Below are 27,776 nucleotides of genomic sequence, written 5' to 3'. Positions count from 1 at the left end.
ATTTCTTTGAAGAATTTTGACATTTACTCATTTTTCTAAAGGCACTGCTATTATTTCGAACACAACTGTATATATATAAATAAAACAATGTTAGCTTGAAATATTAGTAAGATATATATTAGTAAGTCACTCATTGTTATAGCCCTTTTCTCAATGTCCTTATCACCCATCCCACCACCCAGACGTTGGGGCGAGGAACAGCCGGCGTTTCTGTGCTGTTTACTACAACAAGAGTCCGGGCTTCGAGGTGATCCATGGCCTGCTGGACCGAACCATGGAACTGCTGGAGGTGAGGTCGGCCTGCGGGGACGGCTACCACATCCAGGCTGCAGAGGGTAAGAAGCCTTGAAAGGGAAGGGGTTGGAAACCAACAATCAGGTCTATGTGAATATACTTACGTGGTTGCTTTGGTGGTAAATATCTTGTTCTTTGTTACCAGGGTGTTGTGTACCCTGTTTTTTTTAAGATTATTTGATGGGCATTTTTAGGCGATTTATTTGTATGGGACAGCTTAAACTTGAAAGGAGAGAGGGGGGAGTGACATGCAGCAAAGGGCCGCAGGCTGGAGTTGAACCCATAGCGGCGAGGAGTAAACCTTTATATATGGGCACCCAGCGTGTACTCATATTTATTGAGGGGGTACAACTTCCAGGGCAATAACATGCAATATTTTGCTGTTAGTTTCAAAGAGAAAACAATAATATTGATAACTGTGGCAGAGACATGGGCTAGCAATATCAATGCATACTTTTATAATCATAATTTGTAATCATACTGAGTTTTGATGAGATAGTTCTGATGCACTTAAAACGGGTGATTAATGTGGCTTTAAACTGCTGAATCACTTTTCTGGTTTCATCTGCTTCATTCATCTGTATTGTAGCTAGAGCTAGACAGATCAATCTGACAATGTTAGCATATTGCAGATAAACCGTATTGCTGTATATGTCGCTGATAAGTAATAACAAATTGCAGTACAGGAATGCAAAGCTAGTTTTGAGATCATTCACATTTGTTCACCAGAGAATAACACATTACTATTGGACAACATATCTTTAGCTTCCAAATATCAATACAACATTAGCCTATGAAATTCAGTATCATCTGGGGATGTAGTTGTTACAGTATTTTAATGATTATGTTTTTCTATTTTTAATTAAATGGTTGGCTGTTTCTCTCCTTACACATTTATCTCTCAACATATTTTGATTGGAAAGTTGAGCAATTTGAGAATGTATAAGTTTGACAATCCAGCATGGTCAATAAGATGTTGTTTACTTTGACCTGATCTACCCAGGCAAAGGAGAAATGATTGTCCAAATGTTTGGACATTTTTTACACTGAAACCGTAAACTCTGATTAAATTAAAATACCACCAGACTTTTTACACAGCATCGTAATGAACCAAAAACACTTGGTCACAGCTCCATGGATGTCTTTAGACAGAATGATTCAAATGAAAATGTTGTGTGCACAGTCATCCTTCTCTTCTCTGGTCTCATCTGATGCTATCTGCCATTGTCTGTGTTTTTCTGTGCAGTTGACACAAGCTAAAACTAAACAGATATGACTTATAGTCAAAACTACTGATGCTAACAGGTAAATGTCACTTGTGCGTTCTATCTGGTAAATAATTATAAAAATTAATTATAATAAATTTAGATTATATAGTGCTTATCCCCTCTGAACCACAATTCCATCATTTCTATTTAATTTATCTTCTCTTCTACCCAAATCACCAATTGTGTCACCTTACTCTAATATTTCAAGATAACGCTGCTCAGTGATGCATACCAAATAGCAGTGATGTACAATGTCATCGCTTCGCTCTATACAAATTAAAGGTGTCACTCATGGGTTGTGGGCCAAGAACTAATTTCAGAAAACTTCGCTGTGTCGCTAATGATGTAATGCATTAGAGTAAGAGTGCAAAATTGTTCTCTCTGAAGTGTCATTATGAGTGAGATGGCTAGGACAGTCATGTTGCATCCGCACTCGAAGTCTTTGAGACCTTTGAGCTTCATCCCGAAAGGCTGTTTTTCACATTAATAGAGGAAAAACTCCTGCAAACTGTAGAGTCTAAGTTGATTTTACATTAACCAGTGGTGACATGTGACTGGCACAATAATACTTGAAACAAAACTGTGTTTAAACGACTTGGGCAGTTGGGTTTCCTCTTTCTGATGTATCTGTTCCTGCAAGATTAGTAATCAGAAATGTTCGACTTAAGGGTCTGACGCACTGCACAGGCCAATCTGCGTGCATTTTCCCAGAGAGACTCTCATACAACATTTGAGTTTTGTGTTTCTTGCTCAGTCCTTCGTCTTTCTCTCTCTCATTCCAGCCTATCTACCTCTCCACCCATCTCGTTTTCCCCTCTCCCCTTGGCTTGCATGCTCCAAGGTCACACTGCAGCATATTTTTTCTGTTGGCCCATTCAGACTACAAATCAATGGGCTCAAGTATCAGCGAATGAGAGCGGTAAGGAGAAGGGAAGGCTGACAGGGGAGTGGATATGAGATGAGACCGGAGAAGAGGCTGGGGAGGCTTAAGCAAGAAAGGGTATGAAAGCCTGTAAAGTCTGCAGTGTGGTAGATTGCATAGGAGTCACGTCACCCACTGCAGTGCCTAGCAGCAAGGCTGAGACTGGCACATACAACACCCACCCACGGGTGCTGTAGACTGTCCTTCTGACTCCTACAAGCACGCACACACAAACACACACACACACACACACACACACACTACTGGACAATCACTCCCATGACTCCCCAACTCCCAATGACTTCCAGCACATAGAGAGTGAGGGGCTGAGGGAATACATGTTGCTGGGTTTCCTCCGCTCAGCAGAGGGAAAAAGGATAAAATAGCGAGTCAGGGGATCCGAAGTGGAGGAAGAAACCACTTAAGAGGCAGATGCCCGTGTTTCACTCAACAACTGTGTCCAATGCAACGTCTTGGCCAATAATCTCTTCATCAGGAAAGCGCCCATGTGATACTTTCTTATTTATACATCCAGCAGTTGCAGAGAAACATTATCATTCAGTGTGGAAAAAAAGTAAATCCAAGGCACTGTTCTTCAAAATTATTTTAAGTTTTTTTTGGGCTATTTCATAATAGAACTTTAAAAAAACATAAGGTGAAGCAACCCACGCATAGCGGCACTGACAGCCTTCTTCCGGGTCAAACATAATCGTTCATTTGAAGTCATGTTTCTGTCCACCTCTTTTAGCTCTGTTTTTGGTCTCTACCAACTCCTGGGGAAAATATCTGCCTCATTAGCTGCTAAATGCTTCACCGTGTTCACTAGCATTAAAATAGAACCCATGCAACTTCTAGGCAAGACACGCGCTTCGATAGAATTCACACATTACTATTGGCAAGGCCTCCATGCCTGTGCAAGGTAATGTAACCCGATTTGGAAAAACACCTGAAAACAGCTGCGTGACAAAAATGACTATAAGAGGAGAGTAAACCAAAAACAAATGCAAAAAAATTGCAAGTAAGTCACAGTGAGTCACGGCAATGCCGGTAAAGCGGTCATAAATGTGGTTACAGAATCCTCTTCACGCGGACAGCATTATGATATAATGGCGAGATTGCTGTGCATTTAACATTACACTTTCGATTCCAAATTAGAGAGGCCCACAGCTTTCTCCAGTCCCTGGTGACAGATTTTATTTCTATAGCACATTTCAGCAACAAGGCAATTCAGAAAGCTTTACGTTAAACATGAAAGGTCAATTAAAAAGGGTCTAAAATAGAATAAGACACAAATAAAAGTTTCAGTGCAGTGTAAAAAAATAATTTGATTTAATAGGTTGTAGAGAAGGGAGTGGGATGATGATCTAAATAAATAGGTTTGAAATACGGACATATTCTTTGTTGTTGCAGAGGGAGAGTATTGTAAAAAGGTTTGTGACGCAGCATTTTGGACTCCCGGTGGAAACCCTGCAGTTACTAGGTCTGAAGAGATTTGTTATACAGGAGAGCAATGAGGAAGTGTAGAAACATGTAGAGGGCGGACTAACACATTGATGATTTTGGACTTCTCACGGGAGTGACCAAAAATTAAGAATATTGCCATCCATTTTCTTTACCTGGTCGTCTGAGTGCGTGTTATTTTCCCTATTTGTAATTTTTGTTGTCTGTCTGTTTTAGACATGTCACCGCACTCTCATATACAGTATCGACAATTACTATGGTGAGCGTAATGTTATCGTAACCAACAATTGATGACCGTCGGATGCCCAGATAGCACAATTGATAGATCAATTAATGATCAATTAAAGTCACTGATACTAATATTCAATTTAGGTATGTAAGCAGGTCCTTCATGCAGGATGAGGCCTTTACTTGACTGCAGGTTTTTCTTGCTTCAGTCAGAACCTGGGTGAACTTAATGTCCAGTTGTCTCAAAAAGTCATTAATCCTATGGCAAAATGTTGGCAACATCAGCCAGTTATATTGGTTATCTAATGCAACTGTCAAATTCTCCTTTCTGAAGAGAGCTTTGATGAAAGTTGGAGGAGAGTGGGCGGAAAGTGGCCTGGCTCAAGTGTAGGATTTTCATTGACTGATTGGTTATTTAAGATGTACCAGAGCTATTTATATAGTTGCCATGGCATCCTGCTCATAGTACAAGTAGATGACGTGTGAACCAACGCAAGCACATTCTACTGATTTATTCCACCCAACAGACACAGAACAGGCAACCAAAATAAGACTGTTGAAAGTACAGTCCATGTCTTTGGTAAGCCTTCATCCATAGTGATGAGTGAATATCTATGCAGTGGGCTCTGGAACCCATTAGCAAGGCAGCGTGGGAAGAAGCAGTGCACTATGGGAGAATGCCATGTCTCTGTGTGTGGGGCTGTTGTCATGGCAACCCCTGCATCTTGTTAAATGTCTGACAAGTCCGTCTGTCACTTTGGCATGTTGGTGTTTTAGAACAAAGTGATACTTTCAAATTGACTGTACATACTAACCATCAGATTTTGAGAAGAAATGTGTGAATCAAAGTGACCAAGATAGAAAATCTAATTATGATGAAATGGCCTGCAAAGGTAGTTGCTTTAAAGTAGACTTGTGGCATTTTCACATAAACAACGTGAAAAACAAAGGTTTAACAGGGTTGAAGCAGGACTGTGCTTCTGCTAGGGCAGCACAATTAATTACATTTTACTCACGATGATGATTTTGGCATCCCACAATCAAATTTGCGTAATCAAGAAAAATGTAAAATGTGTTGTTCCGTTCATTGAGCGCTCGTTTGTTTTTTTTGCAAAGCCCATCGGCCGCTCCGTAAACCACTGTCTGATCATGGGCCAGTCAGTTCTAGATTTAGACCGTCACGGAGGACAGAGTAACGTGAGGAAATTCCACAGATAGCAGTCGGTTATATGTCGGTAACAAGGTTTACCAGTTTATCAGTAATCGCAACATTTTGTCCCGTCTGTGTTGTTTTTCAGCAGTGACCAGTGCTAGTTATTGTCTGTTAGCTCACAGGGCTCTAGGGTGCAACTTACATTTTTCCTAGGTTGCACCAGTGCACCTAATGTCCTCGCATCCGTTGCTACTCCACAAACAAAGCAACGTTGTTTACATCAATATGGTTTAATTTTGCGTGCCTGTGTTATTATCTCTCATCTACTCTCTCTCTTCTTACTCTCCGCGCAGCCCCGCCCCCATTCACTCACACACTGCTCCCAGCAACACAAAGAGACACAGCGGCGGTCCACACTTCTAACACATGTCCACAGTTTTAATTGTTATTAACACAGGTGTATATTGTTAAGCATGAGAGACAAACCTGTATTTGTACCAGCGTTATTGAAGCGTGTCAGTAGCCTGTGATACGGAGCCTCCTGGACCTGGGCGGGAGATGGCCCATGGCCAGAATATCATAGTTCATAAAAATGCACCGCAGTGACGATACAGACATTATATATGTACATGACATGTGCAACTCTGCTGACCCAGTCGTCACTCTGAGTATATCCATCGCTCTCCCTCTCTCTCCCTAGCTCTTTTAATCTGTTATTGTTGAAAACAAGTGAAGGAGCTTTCTGAGAGAGAGAGAGAGAGAGAGAGAGAGAGAGAGAGAGAGATATATATATATAATGGCGATTTATTTTAGATAATTTTCATTTACATGTGTTGCAGCCAGATGTATGTACAACTTCAACATAAGAGGAATTTAGCACAATATAGATTTGAAAGCAGTTATGTGCAGACTATGTGACAATAAAATGTTGTTCTGGTTCAAATCAACAAATCATGATAATTAATCGTGAACTCAATTTTGATCAAAATAATCGTGATTATTATTTAGGCCATAATCGTGCAGCCCTAGTTTCTACCCTGTTAAAGCTTTGTTTTTCACTTCTTAAAGGGAAAGCCTTTTAAGAAAAAAAATCCTTTTAACTTTTGGATTTGTTTGGAATACATTAAATTAATAAACACTACTAACCATTGATCATTAATAACCAATGTGTGTGACCAAATGATTATCAAGAGAAAATCCAGAAACAAGAAAGCCAGCACGGTACCGCCCATACTGTGTGATTGACTCACGATCTCTGTGGTATGATGAGAGCTCATCACTAGGATGTCATCAGTACTTAATAGAAAAATGAATACTTCTGCAATAGGCATGCACTATTATAAATTACGATTTTTTTTTTTAGCTTAGTATTGATATCACGATTGTCTGCCACGATTCTTTTCTCACAAAGTGTAATGTTCAATGCACCAAACCATGACAAACCAAAACAAATTGGCAGTACCAAACAGATTTTTTTGGCACCTATAACAAATTGCGCATCACCATAAGCCTGTACACAGGCCTCAATGAAGAGAAGGGAGAGCATTGCAGAGCCTGGGAGCGCTTTAAAACCTATTTTGTACAGTCTGTGTTTAAAACTCACAGAAGAAAGTAGTAACGCTTGTGATGCAGTCGGCTCGTAAAATTAAATGAGAATCAAATTCATTTAAAAAAAAAATCTAAGTTATTAAAACTTATATTGTGAACAGGGTGAATCAAGATTGCCATTTTATTACAATCGTCGAGGCCTATTCTGCAAGTGCAAATACATTTTACAGTTTCTATATATTGGCAGAAACATGATCCATTAAACAGATGGCATGTTAGATAGTAACACACTGGTCAAAAATAGTTTGTCAGGAAGAAAACTGAAGGTGATAATTGTTGTCTTAGAAGAGGAAGCAAAAGGATGTACTGGGCTTTAGTAAGAAAAGAGGTGCCAAGTGGAGGTGTTTATAAAATTCACTTCTCACTTAAAGTAATGATTCATTGCCTATATTTTTCTTTTTTTCTCTTAGATTCCACCTTTTTCCCTGGTCGATGCGCGGAGATCTTTGCCCATGGAAGGAGCGTAGGGCGTCTCGGGGTCCTCCACCCGGATGTCATCACCCGCTTCGAGCTGACCATGCCCTGCTCGGCCCTGGAGATGGACATCGAGCCCTTCCTGTGATTTCACCTCTCTAAACTCCTACTCAAAAATACAAAGAAGTCAGACAAAAACAGAAAGCAATGAGATTCATGAGGAAAATATATGAGGCTTGAAATTTGTCATAAAGATAACAAGTGTTTGGCTTTTGTGGTTGAAATGAGCTGCAGATTATCTGTCAGCTGTTGCATTGAAAAACTAAAAGATGAAGAGTATGTGCAGCATCATTATGTGCTGCCATTGTGTTTTTATATAGTATAGACAAGACTGCAGAAGAATGAAAAAAATAAGACTTTATTGTGTTTTCAATGTGAATGGTGTGCATTTGTGTGTGTGTGGGCTCGTACATGCATGCCTGGTCTTAATTTAGGTTATTTGTGCTTTGGGGTTTGTGCATGGTAATTCAACTGAGTGACTCATTACCTGTTGCTTTGTTGCCTTGGTTCTTCCAGTGGCCACACTGCAGAAACCAACCTCACACATGACGTCCCCATGCAGGAAGTCATCAAGCACAAGTTCCCCACCCAAGATGAATCCTTGCAGGCCCCGTCATCCAGTCCAACTTCCACAAAAACCGTGTTTGGTGACGTGAGCACGGCAGGCGGCCTTAAATCTCTCAATGATTTTCTGGCAGACAAAAGCTACATAGAGGGCTTTGTGGCATCCCATGCTGACACGGCAATATTTGACGCCATCCCTTCTGCTCCCGGCTCGACCTTCTGCCACCTGACGCGCTGGTACAACCACATCAAGTCTTTTCAGAGGGAAAGAGCCAGCCTCCCATCAGCTAAGAGTCAGTTTGTCCTCCCAGCTACGACAAACGACGCCAGCGACGACGACATTGACCTATTTGGCTCGGACGACGAGGCCGAGAGCGCGGAGGCGGATAGAATCAAGGAGCAGCGCCTTGCTGAGTACGCTGCCAAGAAGTCCAAGAAGCCAGCACTAGTCGCCAAGTCCTCCATCCTGCTCGACGTCAAACCCTGGGACGACGAGACGAACATGGCGGAGCTGGAGCAGTGCGTCCGCAGCGTCAGCATGGACGGGCTGCTGTGGGGGCAGTCCAAGCTGGTCCCAGTGGGCTACGGCATCAAGAAGCTCCAGATAGGATGCGTGGTGGAGGATGAGAGAGTGGGCACGGATCTGCTTGAGGAAGCCATCACCGCCTACGAGGATTATGTTCAGTCTGTAGATGTTGCTGCCTTCAATAAGATCTGAATCACACAGACAGCATAAAGCACGGAAGGTACCATCTCATGTTTTCTGGTGTTATAGGTGATGTAATATGAAACACAATTTTCAACCACTATTCCAACATGTAATAAAATTATGAAAGCTCAGGTCCTTCATTTTAAAATACTGTTCATCCTTTGATACAAGTACAACATATTCTTGCCTTCAAACATTGAATAAACCCTTTATAACTTCTGACTTTCTAGCTTTGAATCTTTTTTTGTAGTGCAGGTTTTTACAGGCATTAGTTCATAATAACAGACAAAAGGGGGGGGGGGGTGGATGAAAGACGGGTGCTGTTTAAATTAATTTGCTTAGTTTCCGTTAAACTGGTTTTGATAGGCTTATCCTGACTGATCTGTGCATGTCTGGCTCAAGGTGGGGTAACAGGGAACTTGCATTTGGACACCATTTTTGTCTTCTGTAATACACAACACTCCAATAACCGTTTTATAGCCTTGACTACACAATTCAAATAATGATCAAAGTGGGAAGTCATAAAAACGACATTGCTACGTGAGCAAATTTTTTTATTTGCTTTCAACTCAGTTACAAGTGCACTGTTGTGAATTATGCTTCTGAAGCTCATCGAATAAGAGTTAACATGTAAAAAAGGTATTTTGATATACTGAAATAAATATGAGGTACATCTTTCTTACAGCAAGTTCAGATAATTGTACAGCAGTCTTGTGTTAAAAGGTCACAGTAGTCCCAGTAGGATGAATACTTTATTGACCAATATAGAATTGACAAGTCCGACAGCTGTGTATGTGGAAAACTTATACGGCACTTCAATCTCTCTTCTCCTCCTGGCACCGTGGTCATTTGTTGCCACCCTGTACCACAAATACAACACCTGCAGGCTTAGTGTTTTCATAACCTGCCGAGTTCCAACTAATGCTAAAACTCCGACAACGAAGCGGGCAGCACCTAGTACCAGTGCATGTGCTGTCAGTGTGGGTAGGGGTACAGGTAGCACCCCCTTGGGCTCAAAAGTCTGCCCTAGCTGCTCATTCACCCAGTATCCCACGGAGCACCCGGCCCCTACTCCTAGAATGGTGGTGGTATCCCCCCGCGTGGTGCTGTAATGGTCCAGCTCAGGGTATGTGTAGCTGAGGAAGAGGGGTATTGTCAAAGCCACGATGGGGGAGATGTGGCTGGTGAGCTGGAAACGGTCAAAGGTTTCCCAAAATGGGTAGGTGAGGAACATGATGATGGCTGAGATTAAAGCGCCACAGATCACATCCTGAAAGAATAATGAGACTATTTTACCAGGAGCGCTGGTTAAAGCATTAGGTCAAAATACACAAGTTAGACGACAAGATCATTACCACTCATACATATGTGTTATGTAGTGAGCTTCAGAGGTGCTGGTAGGTGGATTTTGGTACCTTGAAACAGAGTCAGGATGGTTGTTACCCCGTTTCCGGTCTTTGGGCCAAGCTACGCTATCTGGCTGCTAGATTTAGCCTTGTGTTAAAGGTGCACTATGAGTTCCTGCATGGTTTCAGCGTGATTTAATTTTTATCTCAAATCATAGGCGTCTCTCCTTGATCCGCTAGCCGCCTGCTCCTTGAATACACTGTGAGAAAGCCCGGTCTCGTGAGACATCACTGGGGTCGCTAACGTCAAACAAACGCTGGAGGCACAGGATAGGAACAAAAACAACAAAATACTCCAGCCAATCAAAGACAAGTTGGTTGGAGAGGGGGTGAGGGTTAGTGACAGTCAGTTAGTCACGACAGTTACTAAAACATGGGGGGAGCAGCGAGTTTTGTTTGAAACGTACCTGGAACGTCAACAGAAGTGACCATGCAGGAACTCCTACTGCACCTTTAACTGACAGATTTGAGAGTGGTACTAAACTTCCATCATCTGACTCACAGCAAGAAAGTGAATATGCACATTTCCCAAAATATCACTTTTTTTTTTTTGTATATTCAGAAAAACAATCCTCAAGCTCTATTTTTAATTATGAGGTTGCACTGATAAATGTGTACTTAATCATATCTGATTTAATAACATAACTTCATATTATAATGTCAAGATTTGTACATGAAATAAATTGTGTCACACAGTGCCTGCTACATTCATGAGTATTGGTTCAAAGCCTAAGACAGACAGTTTAACCAGACACAGATTTCAATTATGAATCCTGAGTGGAGTTTGAATGTTTTATGCATATGTATGTGTGTGCGCGTGTGGGTAAAGACTAACATACCAAAACTGAGTGCATGCCTGTGTAGAGCCGGCTCAGACACACCAAAGACGACAGCGTCAGTGCGATCAGCAGACCCACCTCGAACTGAAACTGACACAAAAACACACACTTAAGATCACAATCCATCACAGCATCTGGTATGAAGCTACCTCACACACACAATGACAAACACCACTCCATGATTAGGGTGATAAAATCTGTGAAAGTAGAATGGTACAGTACGTGTTACGTCCCTAAAATTCCTAACATTCCTCTGTGAATACACATTTGTCATTTTTTTGTAACCTTCTTCCTCTTTTTCCTGTAAGTTGGTGATCAAATCATCCATTCGTCATCCTCTTAATGGCGACGTGTAAGTCCTCTCTCCACCACTTGTCCATTCTGCCAGATTGACGTACTGCCCGTCATCGAGTCACTGCTCCTTTATTCCGCTACTGTCTCACCATTCTTTCTCCCCTCCTTCCTTTACCTACAGCGGCAGGTTTTGTTCCCCCCTCCATTTCAATAACAGTGAGAAGAGAGGCCTTGTGTATTCATTCACCTCCTCCACCCTCCCCTCCTGGGCCCCCCTCCTCTCCGCCTTTTTTCCCTGTGTCTTTTCCTGTCTTTTGCAGCTGGAAGCCTATTCACTGGTAGTTCATGAAGAGAGGTTTTTTTGAATGACCACAAAGGATGCCAGGGACAGGAGGGGGGTCACTTTGTGATTGACTGTCGTGACCTCCGACCTGCGCCGGGAACCGGGTGAGAAGCCCCGAGGCCTTGTGGCTCCAGGAGCCTCTGCAACAGCCCGCGACTCATCCATAGCAATGCTTGTTTTTTTTTCCCTTTCAGGAGAATCCTTGAGGAATTTCAGGTCTTAGATGGTTAAGTATTCTACTGTACATAGGGTGTATTGGCATTGAAGAGATGATTACTCAGACACTGAGGACAGCACTGCAAGAAACCTGAGGCATATCGCTTAAATGATTTGACCATAAATCAGGCTTACAGCTGCCGAGGCGCTAAACTACTTACTGAAAGATTTAGCATTCACTCAATTCTTCATTAAAACACAGTGCTTTATAAAGACAACCTATGATTGAGCCACTGAGTGTTTTATTGACTTGGCAGTAGAGTGGAAGAGATAAAAGAGGGGAAAAGTCAGGAGGAGGATGAGGAGGAGGAGACATGGATTGACAGTCATTGACTCAGTTGAGTCCATCAGGAGACCAAACAGCGGCTCGACGGGTGTGGCTGATGGTGACTGATGGTGACTGCTGGCCCCGCCCCTCCCTGCCCATTGTCCAACAGCTCAGCCAGGACTCGGTGATGGACAGCGGGGCCACTCCCTTCATCCCACTCAGCTACCAGTGAGTTGGCTGCCATCCACAGGCTCCCCCTGCCTCAAACTGTTTTGAGTGAAAATGCTTATATGGATGGACTGATTAAACAGTGACTGGGTCGGTTAATTTTAAAAGGATTGCATAAATGCATTTTAATAGCACTGTTAATGAGATACCTATTGTCATAACTACAGGTCAACATCCACTTATCCTATGTTTCATAGCTCTAATGGGGTGTAAGTACATCATTTGCCGTCAGCAATGGCGGTATCTTTTTTATCGTGATGAGTCAAGTAACCATTGACTATCATAGTTTCAATAATATCACAGTTGCCAATTAAGAAACAATGTACAGTATATCAGAGTGATGTTATAGCTTGTTAAAGTTGCAAATATACCATCTAACTTGGTTATTATTGATTAAAATCCTGACACATCATGGGGCAATAATGGTATTGTGTTTCCATCATCACAGTAGTGATTATGTACTTAGATTTTGAAAGTAAGACAAAATGAACAAATCAACAAAAAAGGATTTGAGCAGTAAAATTCATTTTTGACTTTTGGTAAGAGTGTGTGTAGCAGCGTGTGACCTGTTATGGACCCGTGAAAGCGTCTCACAGACCATAATACAACACATTATTAAGCAATTTCATATAATAATGTTATACTGTTCATTGATCCCCAGTGGGGAAATTACAATTTACACTCTGTCTTGTTAGAAATCCCTACACATAGGAGGTGAACTGGCATCTCTCCAGCTACCAATCCACAATGGGGACTTAAACCAGCGAACCTCTTATTCCCAACCCAACTCCTACGGACTGAGCTACTTCCATCCCACAATATTTGTGAGTAAGTGCTGTAGCTCAGAACTGCCCAAAGTACTTTTGCGCTGGTTTACTGAATGAAATCCTAGCCTGCAGTGATGCTCACCTGTATCCGAGATGGAGCACTTAGTAAAACGGTGAAGGAGATGGCGGTGGCGGCCATGGCGTGGGTGGAGGGCAGCCCATATTCAGCATCAACACGTGTCTCTAGCTTGACCACAGGGGGGGAAAGAGGGCGAGGCAGCTTCAGCATATCTTTCATCACCTGGCCAATGTACATCACCAACTGTGAGAGAAAGCAGGGTCCCATCAAATATGTTCAACTATTTTTTTTAAATTTAATGTTTTATCAATGTTGACATATTTTAAGAAAATAACACTCTGAATTGATACAATATTCAACATTTCTGATCAAATTTCCCACTGGTTTACATGAATTTTGTTAAAATGTGAAGACAATCTTGCTCTTTGAAGTGCTCATAAGAACCAATATGGTATATTTCTGTTGCAACATTTTTAAAGAATGCAGACAATTTAAATGGTATTGTTTGCTTCGTCATCTATAGCTGAAAAGAATAAGCCTACAGCATCATTACATACAAATAGCCGAAATGACTACAGAATAATGCTGCAGTGTGCCAACTACAAAATCTGAAATTAGAGATGGAGGAAGATGATAATAAAGTAGAGGAACAAAATCCTGATCAGGCTGTGCTCTCCAACTAACCGCAAAGTCCTATAAATAAGTAATCAACATTCCTTCTCCACAAAAAAAGAACTGCACAAGAGTGGAGACCCACCCTGGTATAAAGTGCATATGCTGCAGTCGTACAGAAACATAATCTATTATGAGGAACTGAGAGTTGAAGAAAGGATTTGCTGACACAGCGTCTTCGGGCTGTCGGGGTCAGACAGAAAGCTCTTGACAGAAGGACAAGGTGTTTGTGTGTGATGGTGGTGTATAGGTATTGTTGTGTGTGTGTGTGTGTGTGTGTGTCCTGCCAAATGTGCTGCCTATTCTCTTTCATGAGATCCCCAGCGGGCCTTGAAGGGGCAGCCTGCTCCAGCTCCAGGTTTATTTAAAGCTTTGCCTTGTATATTTAATGAATGGCTGTCTTAGTGAGGAGCAGGGAGGCAGCGCACAGACAGCGAGCAGGATGCTAATGTGTGTGTTTAAGGGAGAGAATAGAGAGGTTGTTATTACCATCTCTTCTGACACTGTAATCAGGAAATGCTTGTTGTTACCATGGCAAATCAGATATTAAAATACCGTTACATCTGATCGCTGTTAGTGCAAGACACTTAAGGCACACAGTGACAGAGGAAGAGATGAAGTACACAAAATGACCCAAAATATGTGAACACCAGAACAGCTTTTTTAAATGGATTATTACATTGTTGAGTTTTTCCTGCATTGAGGAATTTTTGGCAGTCCCCAAAGAGGTTTTAGGCAGCCCCAAAGGAAAATAACAGCGCCAAAGTGATGAGAATTGTGAGGAAAAAAAATTGTAATTCCAATCCTGTTGGACTGTGTTTAATAGCAATTTACCAGTTGAAAAGCAGAATACAAACTTGAATAGGATTGCTTGTCTCAGTTTGACCGTCCAGAGTCTGGCTGTGTCGGACTCTCCCAGGGATTTTAACGATGGTATTTAAATATAGTTATTTTTTAAAGCAATTTTGTCATAATGAAATACGATAACGCTGACTTTTACTTTATGCTGACCGATCATGCTTATTATTGTGCGTAGCCAACTCAACACTAGGCAACTCACACCAAAACAATCTAAACTCAGAAATAGCACTACAGGTAAGAGGACACATATGTATTTTTTCTGGTGAACTGTCCCTTTAAAAAGGTGCAAAAGTATATGTATGTCCACATACTATTGTAGTTTAAGAGAGTATGCTAAATGAACATAAATAAAAGGAGAGAATCAGATTAATCCTTATAACAACATCTTGTTCTTTCCAAAAGTTACATTGTTTTCCTTTATCCTGCTCCACTGTTACTGCATGAATATAAAGTTTGTTATTCCAATATTTGCATCTACCTACACTGTGGCCGACCTACACACATGCACCCAGCCAGAATAATTGGCACCATGAAGTGGACAATAAACAGAGGACAGACACTGGTGGAGTCATGTAGCAAGTCTGACCCCATCCATTCACCATGACTGTATTCATCCACGGTGCTCCCCCCTCTGCATTCACACAATGAATCTGCCTAAAAGTTCAAGTGCTTGCATGATACGATACCCTCGTCCCACCCCCTGCACACCATCCCCACAAACATTGTATTCAACTGCCTCATGAGCCAGTGTCTCATTGGTGTCTTTGTACAAGTCACATCAAATGGACTGACCCAGAGACGGCCTGGTCCGATTAAGGGAAGAGTTAAAGACAGGTCAAGACACACACACAGACGGATAGTTGTCCTTGGGTGTGTTTTCTCCTCGTAAATAAGTGTTTTGATCAAGGCCAGTGCAGCTTTGGACTTTGATCTGTCAACATGTGGCTCAGAGCGTGTGTGTGTGTGTCACTGTTTATATGGAGAAAACACACAAGATGTTTGTTTTGCCCCACATCGACATGATAAATAGGTTACTAATTACTACTAAGTGTTACTACTGATTTGGTTATTAAATGATATTTTTGGGATACATAACAGCCCAATTCTCAGTGACAACAAAATGTTCTGTGCGGGTGCCCGGATAGCTTACTTGGTAGAGCGGGCGTCCCATTTACAGAGGTTTACTCTTCGACCCAGCAGGCCCTGGTCAACCCCGACCTGCGGCCCTTTGCTGCATGTCATGCCCCGCCTCTCTCTCCCCTTTAATTTTTTCAGCTGTCCTGTCAAAGGCCTGAGTGTGTAGAACAACAAGTCTACAGTCATGGTAAATTTATTTTACTAGTGCAGTGCCTTTTCAAAACTTACTTAAGATTACTTACTTACTTACTCACTCACTCACTCCGGTATTGCTTCACGCAGCTTTCTTGAGAACCGCTCATCCAAACAACTTAACACTGCGCTTCCTTGGGCCATGAGCAATACAGCTGCAACGTCGTAGTTGCATCCCCTAGCAATGCTAATATACCGGTGATTTGCTAGCAGTTAGCTTTTTGGGACCAGGCTAACCCCAGGGACAAAATGTTAATTCCAAAAGTTACATTGTTGTTGCTTGAAATGTTTGCTACAATGTAACATCTCTGGCCAGTCTTTCTGCATTTACTCTTGAATGTACTGTAGCGAGCTCCATTAACACTTGAGTAATATACTCTTTAGCTCATGGCTTTTTAATAATTTTTGTCAATGGTTATTTTCTGTTATGTTATGTTCAAGCACTTTGTGACAGAAAAATGTAGTTATTATGCGACATTGATGACAGGACAGGATCCCACGGTTAGTCTCCTTTAATACACAGAAGGACAAATTCTGGTGTCCAGCCTTAATCACTGATGGCTGATCCAGGACTCAGGCCATATAGCTGAAATGGTTTTATCTCCTAGAAATAGAATGAGCTTGGTCATTGAATGTGACCAGCATTTGCCATTAATAGAAACAAAAACTTAACATGCAGTTCCTTTCTAAACAGTATCCACATCATAGTGCATGCCCTCTATGTACAACTTGAGCTTTTCGTTATTCCAAATAGCACAGTTCATGATTTGCATAGCACTATGCTACAATATACCATACAACACAGCAATGTAATTCATGACCATATGGTTAATGACAGTTACTGTTTTCTAAGTCAACCAAAGGCACCCTGCAAGTAGGGCAACGGAGAATAATGAAGGACACACAATGTGTGTGTGTGTAGGTGTGTGTATGCGTGTGTGCGTGTGTGTGTGTGTGTTTTCATGCGCATGTGTGTGTTAGTAATGGACCTGTAATGTGTTTGCTCATGCATACAAGTTTTAATTTGCATGGATGCTCTTTAAACATTGGCATGAGTTGCCAGTTTTGAGTGTGGGACAGAGAGAGAAAGAGAGAGAGAGAGAGAGAGAGAGAGACAGAGAGACAGAGAGACAGAGAGAGAGAGAGAGAGAAGCCCTCCAGGAGCCTTAGATAACTCCACCAGCACAAAGGCAGGGTGCTGTTAAAGTTAAGAGTGCCGGGTGATGTGCCCCGAGGGCTGACAGACCAAATGTTCAGTCCAGAGAGAGACAGCTCAGTGCGCTGATGAGGCCAATAAAACACTCTGCCGGTAGACTACAAGGAGGAGAACACAGAGTAAATCTGGTAATGTCTAACTAGAGGGAGGGCAATGAGTGTCTTTAGCAAGCAAGGCGGGGAGTGTGAGCATCTGTGTGTGTTGGTGTTTATGTGAGTTTAGAAGGAGTTCATGCAGGGCCTGGTGAAGCTAGGATGCCAGAAGAATAGTGTCTCTTCCCCAGGGGGGCCAAACAAGGGGTTCAGACACAGGGCACCCACCAAGTGCTCGGGCGGGGATACAAAGGGCACAAAAACACACAGCCCATCTCCCACAGTGCGGGAGTGAGGGTGTATGGCTGACTGTGTGCATGGAGAAGTGTCAAATACACTCCTTCTGGCTTGCCCGGTTCTAGGCAGGGAATGCTGCGTCTGCCCCACAAACGCCAGTGCCCTCTCTTCTGGCCTTAGTCCTCTCTCTTTGAATTGCCCTGTTGCTGAAATGTGCTATACAAATAAAGCAAAGGCAAAGCAAGGCAGCTTTGCCTTGGATTACATTTGGCATTTTTAGGCTCTCTTGTTGTAATCTGCTGGATTCTGTCAGAGTAAACATCTAAAGGGGAGATCCTAGCAGTCTTTTTTCCACTACTGTGTCTCCATGTGTGGCCTCTCTCCATGTCAAGGGCCCCGGTCAGGTTGGTCCAAGTGGCCCCCAGGCCTGGGGATATGTGAACATGGGGTGTCAGAGACAGGTCACTGAACGGGGGAGAAGGATGAAAGGAGGTTGAAAGGTGAAGAGAGTGAGATGAAGAGCAGAGAGAAAAGAGAGGTGGCTTTGTGGAACGAACAGACATCAGACTGAAGAAGATAAAGACTGAAGTAAACACACATTTTCTCTCTTATTGTGACTTACACACCACATGTTGACCAGGCGTCGGCACAGGAATGGGTCCAGGCTCCAGTGTATGCAGGGCAGACAGGTTATGTAGAACATTTCATGCCCCAGGCCTGCCGAGAACAGGAAGAGGAAGTGTAAAAGCCAGTTCCTCACCTCATACTGAGGCCTGCTGCAGCCCTGCGTGGAATAAACACAGATGAACACATAATATGATAGGGCCAGGTGCCTAAAGATGGCTCCTGGAACGGTATCACATCAGATTACATCTGTCTGCCACACCTGTTTCCTTTTTCACAGCTTCTTTACATTTCATCATTTATACCAGCCAGCAGGTCAACTGTTTTGATAGCTCTAATCAAATGGTTGAAGTAGCACATGAACAAATACCAAGCCAAATTTATTATTGCATTTCCACAAGACAAAATGTGAAAAAGAGTGCTCAAATGTCATTGCAGAAGAGACAGAGCCGTTAGTTTCTACGCATTAAGTTCCAAAAATGCTGGACCCTACACTTCCCATAATTCAAAGTATTGGGATATTTTATTGGATGACCCTGCCTCCTAAATGCCCACTTCTTTTAAACCTCACACCTCCAGTTTGTAATGACGATTTCTGTAGTTGCAAGCCCAACCTAAGATAACCCTGATGACATCAATATGACATCATCAGGGTTCACAAAGCTCTTCGAGAGCAGTTTTTACAGGCTAAGTAATCCTCCTAATGGGTAAACTTCAGGATCCATCTAAATAATGTCTTAGTTTCAACATTTATATTTGCTTAACCTACACCATTTAGATTTGTGTTTTGTAATATACAGGATTATTTGTGCAGCTATTGGAACTTCTTAGTATTGCAAGTATTGTAAGACATAAATAGCTTAATGCCCTTTGTGGAGTAATTAATATAAAACAATGTCCATGCTAAACACCACCATATAGGAGCTCCATTTACCACACATTATCAAGTGATCCTAAATTCTTAACGGTGTTCATCTTCCATCCATATTAACACATCTGACCACGCATATCACATGACCATTACATTGGGCATGCGCATGCCTGCCGGTATAAACAGGAAGAAGACCGTCTAACTTTTTTCTGTGGTTGAGAAGCATGGATGCATCAGTTGAAAATACTATGGAGAAAGAACAACACTGCCGAAAAGTATTTTTTCAACTCAAACAAGGTGTCGGAGTAGAGTGGACGCCAGGTGTATTGATATATGCATTTTACACCAAAAATCCTATTAGTGTGGATGTAGCATCCTGCAGAGGCTACAGAAGAAGAATGTAAACATTCTACAGCTGAGTGTCTTGTGGCAGAGACACCCAGACAAACGAGAAAAGCCAGTCGGTTTATTAGGCCATGTTATTTACACTGTCAACCTGGGGCGTGTTGAACTCTTCTTGAAAGGTTCCAAGAATTCAATGCAAACCAAAGCTATATTACCAAAGGTTTGTCAATTTAGTCCTTTGAAATTAATCTCAAACGCTGTTGGAAATGCACATAGCCTATATCCTTACTCCAATGGCATTGGGGTTTCCCTTTAGAATTAAAATCACGTTTTAGGGTTCGATGCATTTTGACCTAAAAGAGAATACCGCCTTTTCGCAGTAGACTACTTACAGCAACAGCACATTCAATCTCCTTGTACTTATAGTTTGAATTATTATCCTGGTGGTCCCTTCCTCCTTTCAGCTGTCCACGTGGTACTTCGGCGTGGGCCGGGGTTCCCCTCGGGGAACTCAACCTCACCAGGCTGGGATGCGCGCCTTCGACCAGGACGAGTCCGCAGCGCCTCTGGAACCGAGCCACGAGCTCCGAGTCGTGAAGGTAAGTCAGGAGCTTCAACATGTCAGGTGAACGTGACATAAGTACAGAAACGGGATTCCGTGGATGTTCTGAGCAGGAGAAGTAATGGAAGGTGATTTTTGCCCAGGCAGAGCGCAGCTGGCTCCGTACAGGTGCGGCGTACTGTGCGGCACAGGTGTGCGCAGGGGGGCGGAGCTAGACCGAGGAATACAGGGCAATAGGTTGTGTTGAGTATTTGTAAGTTTGTCTGATATTTATACTGCGATGTATTAACACAAATTGAAAGTTACAAATAGCCACTTTAAGTTAGTTGCATCTTTTACCTGTAGCATAGCCTACTGGTCCTTGTGCCCTTTTGCAGTAAATTATCATTTTGAACATTTTGGACACAAAGCACAACACATGCTTTAGGTCAAATAAGACTGCATTATTAAAATATGATCATCCTCCATCATCATCATCATCATAAACATTAGCATGATAATAAAAATTGGATGTTGAAGGCTTTAGGCCTCAGACCCAAGTTAAATCAGGACTGTGTTCACTGAGCTCTGGTCTCAGTGATTTAATTATAATGAATACTCTCACTAATAATTCGATCGCATTCATAATATATTGTGAGTACAGTTTTATGTATATTATATACTTCATAATATGATCACATTAAGATTTAACCCAAGGGTTTGAGATCGTTTGAGTCCTTTCAGTGGCCTATTTGTGCTATTACTGCCATAAAAGCATAATGGGGCATAATAGTACTTTTAAAGGTAATTAAATTAAATGTCCCATGGCATAAACATTTCATTTCAGGTTTTGTAACATTAACATGCGTTCCCCCAGCCTACCTATGGTCCCCCAGTGGCTAGAAATGGCGATAGGTATAAACCGAGCCCTGGGTATCCTGCTCTGCCTTTTGAGAAAATGAAAGCTCAGATGGGCCGATCTGGAATATTGCCCCTTATGAGGTCATAAGGAGCAATGTTACCTCTCCTTTTTCTGCTCAGAAAATTTGGCCCACCCATGAGAGAGAAAAAAGTGGCAGTTGGTCAAGGCCACACCCCCAGCCTCCACCTTGCCCCCCCCACCCCCCCTCCTTCCACAAAAGCTACAGACTCAGAAGTGACACATACTAAGGAAAGCTCATTGTGAGACTGGCTCTTGTGGCTGTGATTCTGCACCAAGGCTGAATTTTAGGAAAGAGACTTCAGATACAGTATTTGGGGTCCACTAAGGTCCATATAAAAGCATCCCAAGAGCAGCATGTCATGAGTGACTTTTGGACTTATATCTAATACAAATGTGGTTCACAGTGTAGACATAACATTATCAACATTTAAACCTAAGAGAATATTCGTAGTTTTCTGAAGTACCATGCTGAGATGACAGCCTCTACACTCCAAATGATTCAGGCATTTTCAAATTAAGATTTTCTCTTTTTCTATGGATTGAATAACAACATTGTTCCACTTAATCCCTTGACATGAAGACAATGAATGAAGTCCTATGCTTGTTTGAAGCATTGTGTTTAGATGATCTTTGACAGTGAATTGACTCCCCCCAGTTGACCAAATTAGCGCATCCTGGCATGTAAGCCTACGTAATTACAAACAACAATACACAATCTCTCTAACGGGACTTTTAGTCTCTCTCTCTCTCTCTCTCTCTCTCTCTCTCTCTCTCTCTCTCTCTCTCTCTCTCTCTCTCTCTCTCTCTCTCTCTCTCTCTCTGCTGTCTGTGGGATGCTCTCTGGATGGATGAGCCCTCGCATCGGAGTCGCCACCATTACATCATCTATCCCCACACAGCCGAACACGAAATGAGAGCTTTAAAATATTTAACCGGGACCCGGATAGTCGTTTAGACTGAGCAGCAGACGCCCATCTCCAAAAGGAGGCTGCGGGGCTAATCAGAACACATCAACAATGTTTGCGGGGATGGTGGCGTTTCAATGAGCGGGGAGGGGAACAGGGGGAGAGGAGGAGAGACGTGTACCGTGATCAGCATCTGTCCGCCAGCTCCCTTTTGTTTTCACCGGAGAATGTGAATGGCGAAAGATGACATGGCAGAGGTAGATTTGGCATCAAACGGAGCGGAACCCCCCGGCGAGGCCCCATCGGCGTTTCCCTACGAGGAGTACGAATGCAAAATCTGCTACAATTATTTCGACCTTGACCGCCGGGCTCCGAAGATCCTCGAGTGCCTGCACACGTTCTGTGAGGAGTGCCTGAACACGCTTCATCTCCGGGAGGAGCGGCCATGGCGCATCAGCTGCCCCGTCTGTCGCCACCGGACTCCGGTGCCGGATTATCGGATACAAAATCTGCCCAACAACACCAAGGTGACGGAGGATTTCCCGCTCTACATCGACTCGGACCCCCTGCCTCAGGACGCTCTGCCGCCGTATCCTCCCCCGCTGCACCCGGCCCTGGTCGCCCTCCGCCGGGAGGAGGCGTCGGGGACGTCCAGCGTCAGCCAGGCGACCCCGTCCACCACCGTGTCCACTGCCACGACCCTCTCCCAGGACTCTGTGCGCTACGACAGCTGCCAGAGCTGCAAGAGAGTGGCCCTGACCACCGGCTGCGTCTGCGTGATCTTCTCCTTTCTGTCCATGCTGGTGTTGCTGTTCATGGGCCTGATCTTTGTGCACAGTCATAGCATTCCTCCCTCGCCGGCGGGGCCCATTTGCTTGTCGGTTGCCAGCATCCTGGCCATGTTCTCGGTTGTCGTCACATGGCTCATCTGCTGGCTCAAATACAGACCAGACCATGAGACAGGCCGGTCATCCGCCACCAGTAACTCCAGGAGAAACGCCTGATAGGCGGCTGCCCTGGAATATTGCTGGAGATGTTGTACTGTGGGTGTGTGATTTTGTACATAATACCTCCCTTTACCTTTTCTAGGAATATATCTTGTCCAAAATGGCCTTTAATCAGTATAGCAAACACCCAAAGGCCTTCATGTTGTTTGGAGCAATAGGCCGACGTGATCCTTGATAATCTTTTCCTTAAAGTGCTCATATTATGCTCATTTGCAGGTTCACAATTGTATTTAGAGGTTTAAGCAGAATAGGTTTAATTGTTTAATTAGACAAAAAAACCACCATATTTGTGTTGAACATTGCTGCAGCTCCTCTTTTCACCCTGTGTGTTGAGCTTTTTGTTTTAGCTACAGAGTGAGGCATCTCACTTCTAATCCATCTTTGTTGGGGGTTGCACATGTGCAGTACCTAGGTAAGCACTACAAGCCAGTCAGAAGCAGAGTATGAGGGCGTGCCACGCTAGCAGTTAGGCGAGCATTATAACGCATTATTAAGTGACACTGGTTTGTCACAGAAGTAAAGGCTGGACTACAATAGAGCTGTTGGAGCAGTTTGTGAAAAGTGATTTCTGTTGGAGATGATAAGTCCCTTAGGGGTGGACTTTGGGCTTTTTCCCTTTGTAAACCTATAACGTGTACCAAAAAAAAGATGCTGGATAACACAATAAAGAAAAGGGAGAAAAGGCAAAAAGCCTAATATGAGCACTTTAAGTTGTGTAGCCTACTTAAATTCACAGTAGGCCCAGCTGACTGGGCATCTCAATAAGTGAACGTGTCCAAGACTTAGACCCCTGGTGTTGGTCTAAGCTGAGGTTGGTGGTTTGGGGACTGAATGTGAGGGGACTGATTGTGAAGTGCTTATTTCCAGGGTTTGATACCCTTCCCACACTATTCTGGTAAATTATATGAATATCTGACTATGCCACTACGATAACTGCCCATAATGATCCACTCTTATATCTCAACAACGCACTGTTGTATTGTACAGATATTTCGTAATGTTCACTTCCAGGTGATGGAGTTTGGTTACTATGGAGGCTTGTTTATGTTTATGTGAGACGCCTCCAAAATGTCACTCTGTTACAAAAAAGGGATGTCCACAATCCAGCTGTAAATAGTCAAAAAGTGGAGTGGTATACTGGATAGGTGTCATACGTTTTTCTTGAAGACCTTCCTAACCCCTGTGACTGAACTTATCCTGATGGCACTGTTTCCTTTATCACTATATGAAAACTGCACCTCTTCCAGGGATTCAAAGAGAAAGCTTGTGGTTTGGATCATGTGTTTGGCTACTTTTGTGCATGTCATGCTCTTGAAAAGTCAAGGCTTTTTAGTTTTTTTAATTTAACGTAAGGGACATTGTCTCCAGACTCGTGTGCCTCACCTTGTTGCTGAAAGAAGTAAAAACTTCACTGTAATCATGGTCAAAATCATGCACAGGCCTCCTGCCACCCAGCGTCCAGCTGGGGTGTCGGCAGGGATTTCCTCTTTCTGTCACGTTATTTACACAACGGAAGGTGAAAGCAGGCTTTCCAACACGGAGCGGCCTCCCAAATTGGCACCTTTTTATACTTGTGAAAAATGTGGGTCTTTGCATTTGGCTTCGAAGAAGGTCAGAATAGATACCCATGACTATAAGGAGGCAATGTGTTTAATCGGTATAATCCAGTCTAAAGTCCACCTCCCTTTTTTTTCATCAAAGTGTGAGAATTGAAAATATCTGTTTCTTAGCCGGGCCAGACGTGGTGAACAACTTATTAATGGATATATTTGGCGTTACCGGCTCCTCTGAGATGGTCAGGAGTCATAATTACTTTTAGAAAGTTAAAGAGCCCTTTGAGCTTTGTGGCTGAGAATGGAAAGAGGCCTATAAGCAAGATAGAAAACAATTTGTGGTATTTCAGTACCTGCACCAACACAATGCAAACATTTATTTTTCCTAAGTCCGTTTTGTATGTTTTTCCCCCTCAAATACATTGTGGGTCTGTATCAAAACAGAAACATTGAACTAACCTTTTGAATAAAATCAGCTTCAGACAACACAGTGTATTCAGAAAGGCCTGTAATGGGAAAACTTCTGACTATGAACATTACTGTGAACCGTTGGTAAATACTGTGTATGTAATCGTCGCTACAATCTATACAATTATTTATTATTATTGCATATGGCAAAAAGTGATACCTTATTTGTGGTGCAGTGTAAGACCCTCATATTGACAATTGTGTGACGGTCTGCATGTTTTCTTGCTCCCTGACATTGCTGTCAGAATTTACTATAGAATTTGGAAATGATTTGGACACCAAAGTGGTTTAACCTTTTAAGCATGTGTTGATCTTTCACACTCATGCTATTCCACTGCATGGGGGAAGAGCAAAAATACCAAAAAAATCACTATTCAACATGATTCTTACACTCCCCAATCTGACTCATGCTTGCTTCAATCATCCTGCTCAACCCTTTTCCAACTTTTAGATGATGCACTTTCACCCTCTTCTTTGACACAAGTAACAGGGTATATACACCTTTTGTTAAATGGACACATATTGTATTTATTTCAGAGGACCTAAAAAAATGTTGTTGGTTTTTCTGAGAACCTGTGGTTGTTGTTAAAGTACCCAAATTATTTGCACAGAGAAATGTTCTTTGTGCTGTTTTACAGTAATAAAGGAAACATGAATACCCATCACATTCATGCTTTGTCTTTGTACAGTGAAGCTGATAGAATAGCCTGTTGCCAAGGCTGTTTTACCGTGCCAAGTCTTACATAAAGACTGGTTTTAAATGGGTTATGAATTAAAACTGTACACCAGCTGATCATGTGTCCCCACAAGTAATACACATTCAGTTTAAATAGGAATCACATGTTAAACATAAAACCAATGTGTTACTGCTGGTGTCAATAAAGCAGGCTGGAGGATAATCTGCTGTGCATCAAATATGCCCCCTACTGGTAGACTAAGAATACTACACACTACACTTTGGGTCAGTTGGATGGCACTGCTGCTGTAGGTCTATGTGTAAACGTCTTGTGGGTAAAACTTAATTAAAAGTAAATACATTTTTAAATATGTTAATCTCACAGACTGAGCTTGCGTTTACCTGCTCGTACAGGGCTCACTTTAAGTTCTTATCAATTAAGTCATTCAACAAGATTTCCCTCTCATAAACAAACAGAATAGATACAAACCAATGTTTGACCAATCACCATCGAATTACAGGTTACTATTCATACTTGACATAACTAGAAGTTCCATGCACGATACATTAGAGCTGTCACACTGTTGCTTGAAATAATATAGCTCCCACCACTCTTTCATATTCTCAGCACGGTGTAAACGTCTCTGATTGGTCAGATCCGTGTAGCAGCAGAAGACTGAACTGTATTTTTCAATCAGCTACAGTTGCACTAATTACTGGAAAATAGTTTGAGGGAAGTGCTTGTTTGCAAAGGAGCCATGGCAACTAAAAAAACATGAGAGACAAGTTTTTGTAAGGATGCTGAGCTAATGAATTTAAAGCCTCTGATTAGTCATTCGGCCCTTTTTTTTAACCATTAAACATTTCCGATCACTGTTCTAGAGTACGCAACGTGACGTCGGTCAACAGATTTAACACTACAGTTACATACAAAAACGGAGCGTAGCATATAGCCCAGCATGCAGCCCAGGGCAATGTGTGTTGTTTATGTGTTCAAACTATATTATATATTGACAGAATAGTACAGTATGTCTGCAAAAGAAACGTTGTCCCCCTCATTTCAAGATGTGCTTTTATTTGAGATGCAGTGGCCTAATGTGACACATCGACAATTCTGACCACTTGCATTGGGACACACAAAAATTCTTGTCATTATTAGTGAAAAAATGTCGATTATTTTATTAATTAGTGTACATGTTGGTGTATTTCACGTAGTCTGTCTGAGAGTCGCGAAGGAAAATGTAAAACAAATGTTGGAATTGCCCCCGGTCTCCCCTACAGGCTACTAACATGTCTTTTCCTTGTTTTCTATTCCATGTCGCCCAAACATTACCGTGACATACAATGGTGACATTTTACGCTGCTTAGTTAAACATTAAAACTACTACACCATGAAACACTGAACAAAACTGCATTCAAAGTGCGTCAGGAGACAGTAAATCATAGTTCTTCTAATAAATAGCTGGGTTTATGTAGGCCTCTTTTAAGAAGTGTAAACGATATGAAGCTAAAAATGTAAACAATGGTGGAATATTAAGAATGCACAATGTGTAGACCTATACAAGTTTCCATTTTCTGCGACTTTACACTTCCACACCACTGCATTTCAGAGGAAGGAAATCCTAGTTTTTACGCCACTATGTTTATTTGATTGCTGTAGTTGTGACAATGTAACACTGTTGTTAAGATTATCAATCTGTAATAATAGTCCAACAGTGCTATAATATGGCAACAGTGCTATGTATGATTAAAAAAAACTTTTGAATGGGGCCATTTTCCACATTGATCACTTTTAAAATTAATTCCATTCTAATGTACGGTACTTTTATTAAAGTTTATTGTCAAGTACTAAGTATTTTTTTCAATGTAGTAGGCTACTGTTAATTTTACTTAAGCCTTTGTCAAATATTTCAATACTTCTACCACGCCCGGAACACAGATTCTCTTTTTCCTCTCCCTCCATCTCTTTACTCTTTCTAATAGTCTGAATATAAACTATATTAATTTATAGTTTAGATAATAAATAATGTTAGATTTTGCCATTGCAGATAAAAAAAGTTCAAAATACTAAGCAAAAGTTAATAAGGACAATGACGTCATTGCATAGCCGACTCACTGGTCTATTAGATAATACTAAAGTGTTAAATAAATACTTCTACTAATCTGCTTTAGTGTATACAATGAAGAAAATCCTGAACTCTCTCTGTGGACTCACTGTCAGTCATAATTTTAATTATCATACAATTATTTAAGTGAAGTTGCTCTGTTTTAACCCCTTCATCTTCGTATGAATTACAGCTGTAACAGAGTGCAAT

At 42.1% G+C, this 27,776-nt stretch overlaps 3 protein-coding genes and 1 long non-coding RNA gene across 6 annotated transcripts in view; 3 read left to right on the top strand and 1 right to left on the bottom strand.

Annotated features, from left to right (window-relative positions):
• The window catches only part of farsb (phenylalanyl-tRNA synthetase subunit beta), a 16,325-nt gene extending 7,422 nt beyond the window's left edge, over positions 1 to 8,903 (top strand). The window contains exons 16-18 of the mRNA XM_034865100.1: positions 183 to 335; positions 7,345 to 7,492; positions 7,925 to 8,903. Of these exons, the coding sequence (XP_034720991.1) occupies positions 183 to 335; positions 7,345 to 7,492; positions 7,925 to 8,690 (1,067 nt within the window). The 3' untranslated portion in view covers positions 8,691 to 8,903. The remainder of the gene's footprint in view (positions 1 to 182; positions 336 to 7,344; positions 7,493 to 7,924) is intronic.
• Positions 8,904 to 9,115: 212 nt separating this feature from the next.
• sgpp2 (sphingosine-1-phosphate phosphatase 2) lies at positions 9,116 to 20,322 on the bottom strand. Of its 3 annotated transcripts, none has more exons than XM_034865251.1 (5): positions 19,761 to 20,322; positions 18,151 to 18,312; positions 13,185 to 13,364; positions 10,927 to 11,010; positions 9,116 to 9,951 (listed from the first exon to the last, which is right to left on the bottom strand). In XM_034865251.1, exons 1-5 carry the CDS (start codon positions 20,004 to 20,006, stop codon positions 9,406 to 9,408), a joined length of 1,218 nt encoding a protein of 405 aa, XP_034721142.1. In that variant the 5' UTR covers positions 20,007 to 20,322; the 3' UTR covers positions 9,116 to 9,405. The 3 variants fall into 3 exon arrangements, with proteins under 3 accessions (XP_034721142.1, XP_034721138.1, XP_034721148.1); XM_034865247.1 differs by having other exon boundaries at positions 10,927 to 11,016; positions 19,761 to 20,319; XM_034865257.1 differs by having other exon boundaries at positions 10,927 to 11,016; positions 18,155 to 18,312; positions 19,761 to 20,319.
• A 753-nt stretch (positions 20,323 to 21,075) lies between these two features.
• The window catches only part of LOC117939953, a 308,332-nt gene continuing 301,631 nt past the window's right edge, over positions 21,076 to 27,776 (top strand). Inside the window, exon 1 of the long non-coding RNA XR_004655686.1 lies at positions 21,076 to 21,215. This is a non-coding gene — a long non-coding RNA (uncharacterized LOC117939953). The remainder of the gene's footprint in view (positions 21,216 to 27,776) is intronic.
• LOC117939881 (E3 ubiquitin-protein ligase rnf152-B) lies at positions 21,629 to 25,447 on the top strand. The gene is made up of 2 exons (XM_034865300.1): positions 21,629 to 22,955; positions 23,476 to 25,447. Exon 1 carries the CDS (start codon positions 21,991 to 21,993, stop codon positions 22,759 to 22,761), a length of 771 nt encoding a protein of 256 aa, XP_034721191.1. The 5' UTR covers positions 21,629 to 21,990; the 3' UTR covers positions 22,762 to 22,955; positions 23,476 to 25,447.

This window comes from Etheostoma cragini, chromosome 3 (genome assembly GCF_013103735.1).
Source record: "Etheostoma cragini isolate CJK2018 chromosome 3, CSU_Ecrag_1.0, whole genome shotgun sequence".
NCBI lineage: Eukaryota > Metazoa > Chordata > Actinopteri > Perciformes > Percidae > Etheostoma > Etheostoma cragini.
Note: the sequence above shows the minus strand (reverse complement) of the source record. Positions and strands in the feature narration are given on the sequence as shown.

Excerpts from the sequence above, each read along its gene's own strand:
- sgpp2 (XM_034865247.1), bottom strand. The coding sequence starts at position 20,006 with ATGTCACGTTCACCTGACATGTTGAAGCTCCTGACTTACCTTCACGAC. Across the intron at positions 13,365-18,150 it reads GCCTGGTCAACATGTGGTGT|TTGGTGATGTACATTGGCCA; the intron begins GTAAGTCACAAT and ends TTTCTCTCACAG. Across the intron at positions 11,017-13,184 it reads GTGCTCCATCTCGGATACAG|TTTCAGTTCGAGGTGGGTCT; the intron begins GTGAGCATCACT and ends TTTTTGTGTCAG.
- LOC117939881 (XM_034865300.1), top strand. The coding sequence starts at position 21,991 with ATGGCGAAAGATGACATGGCAGAGGTAGATTTGGCATCAAACGGAGCG.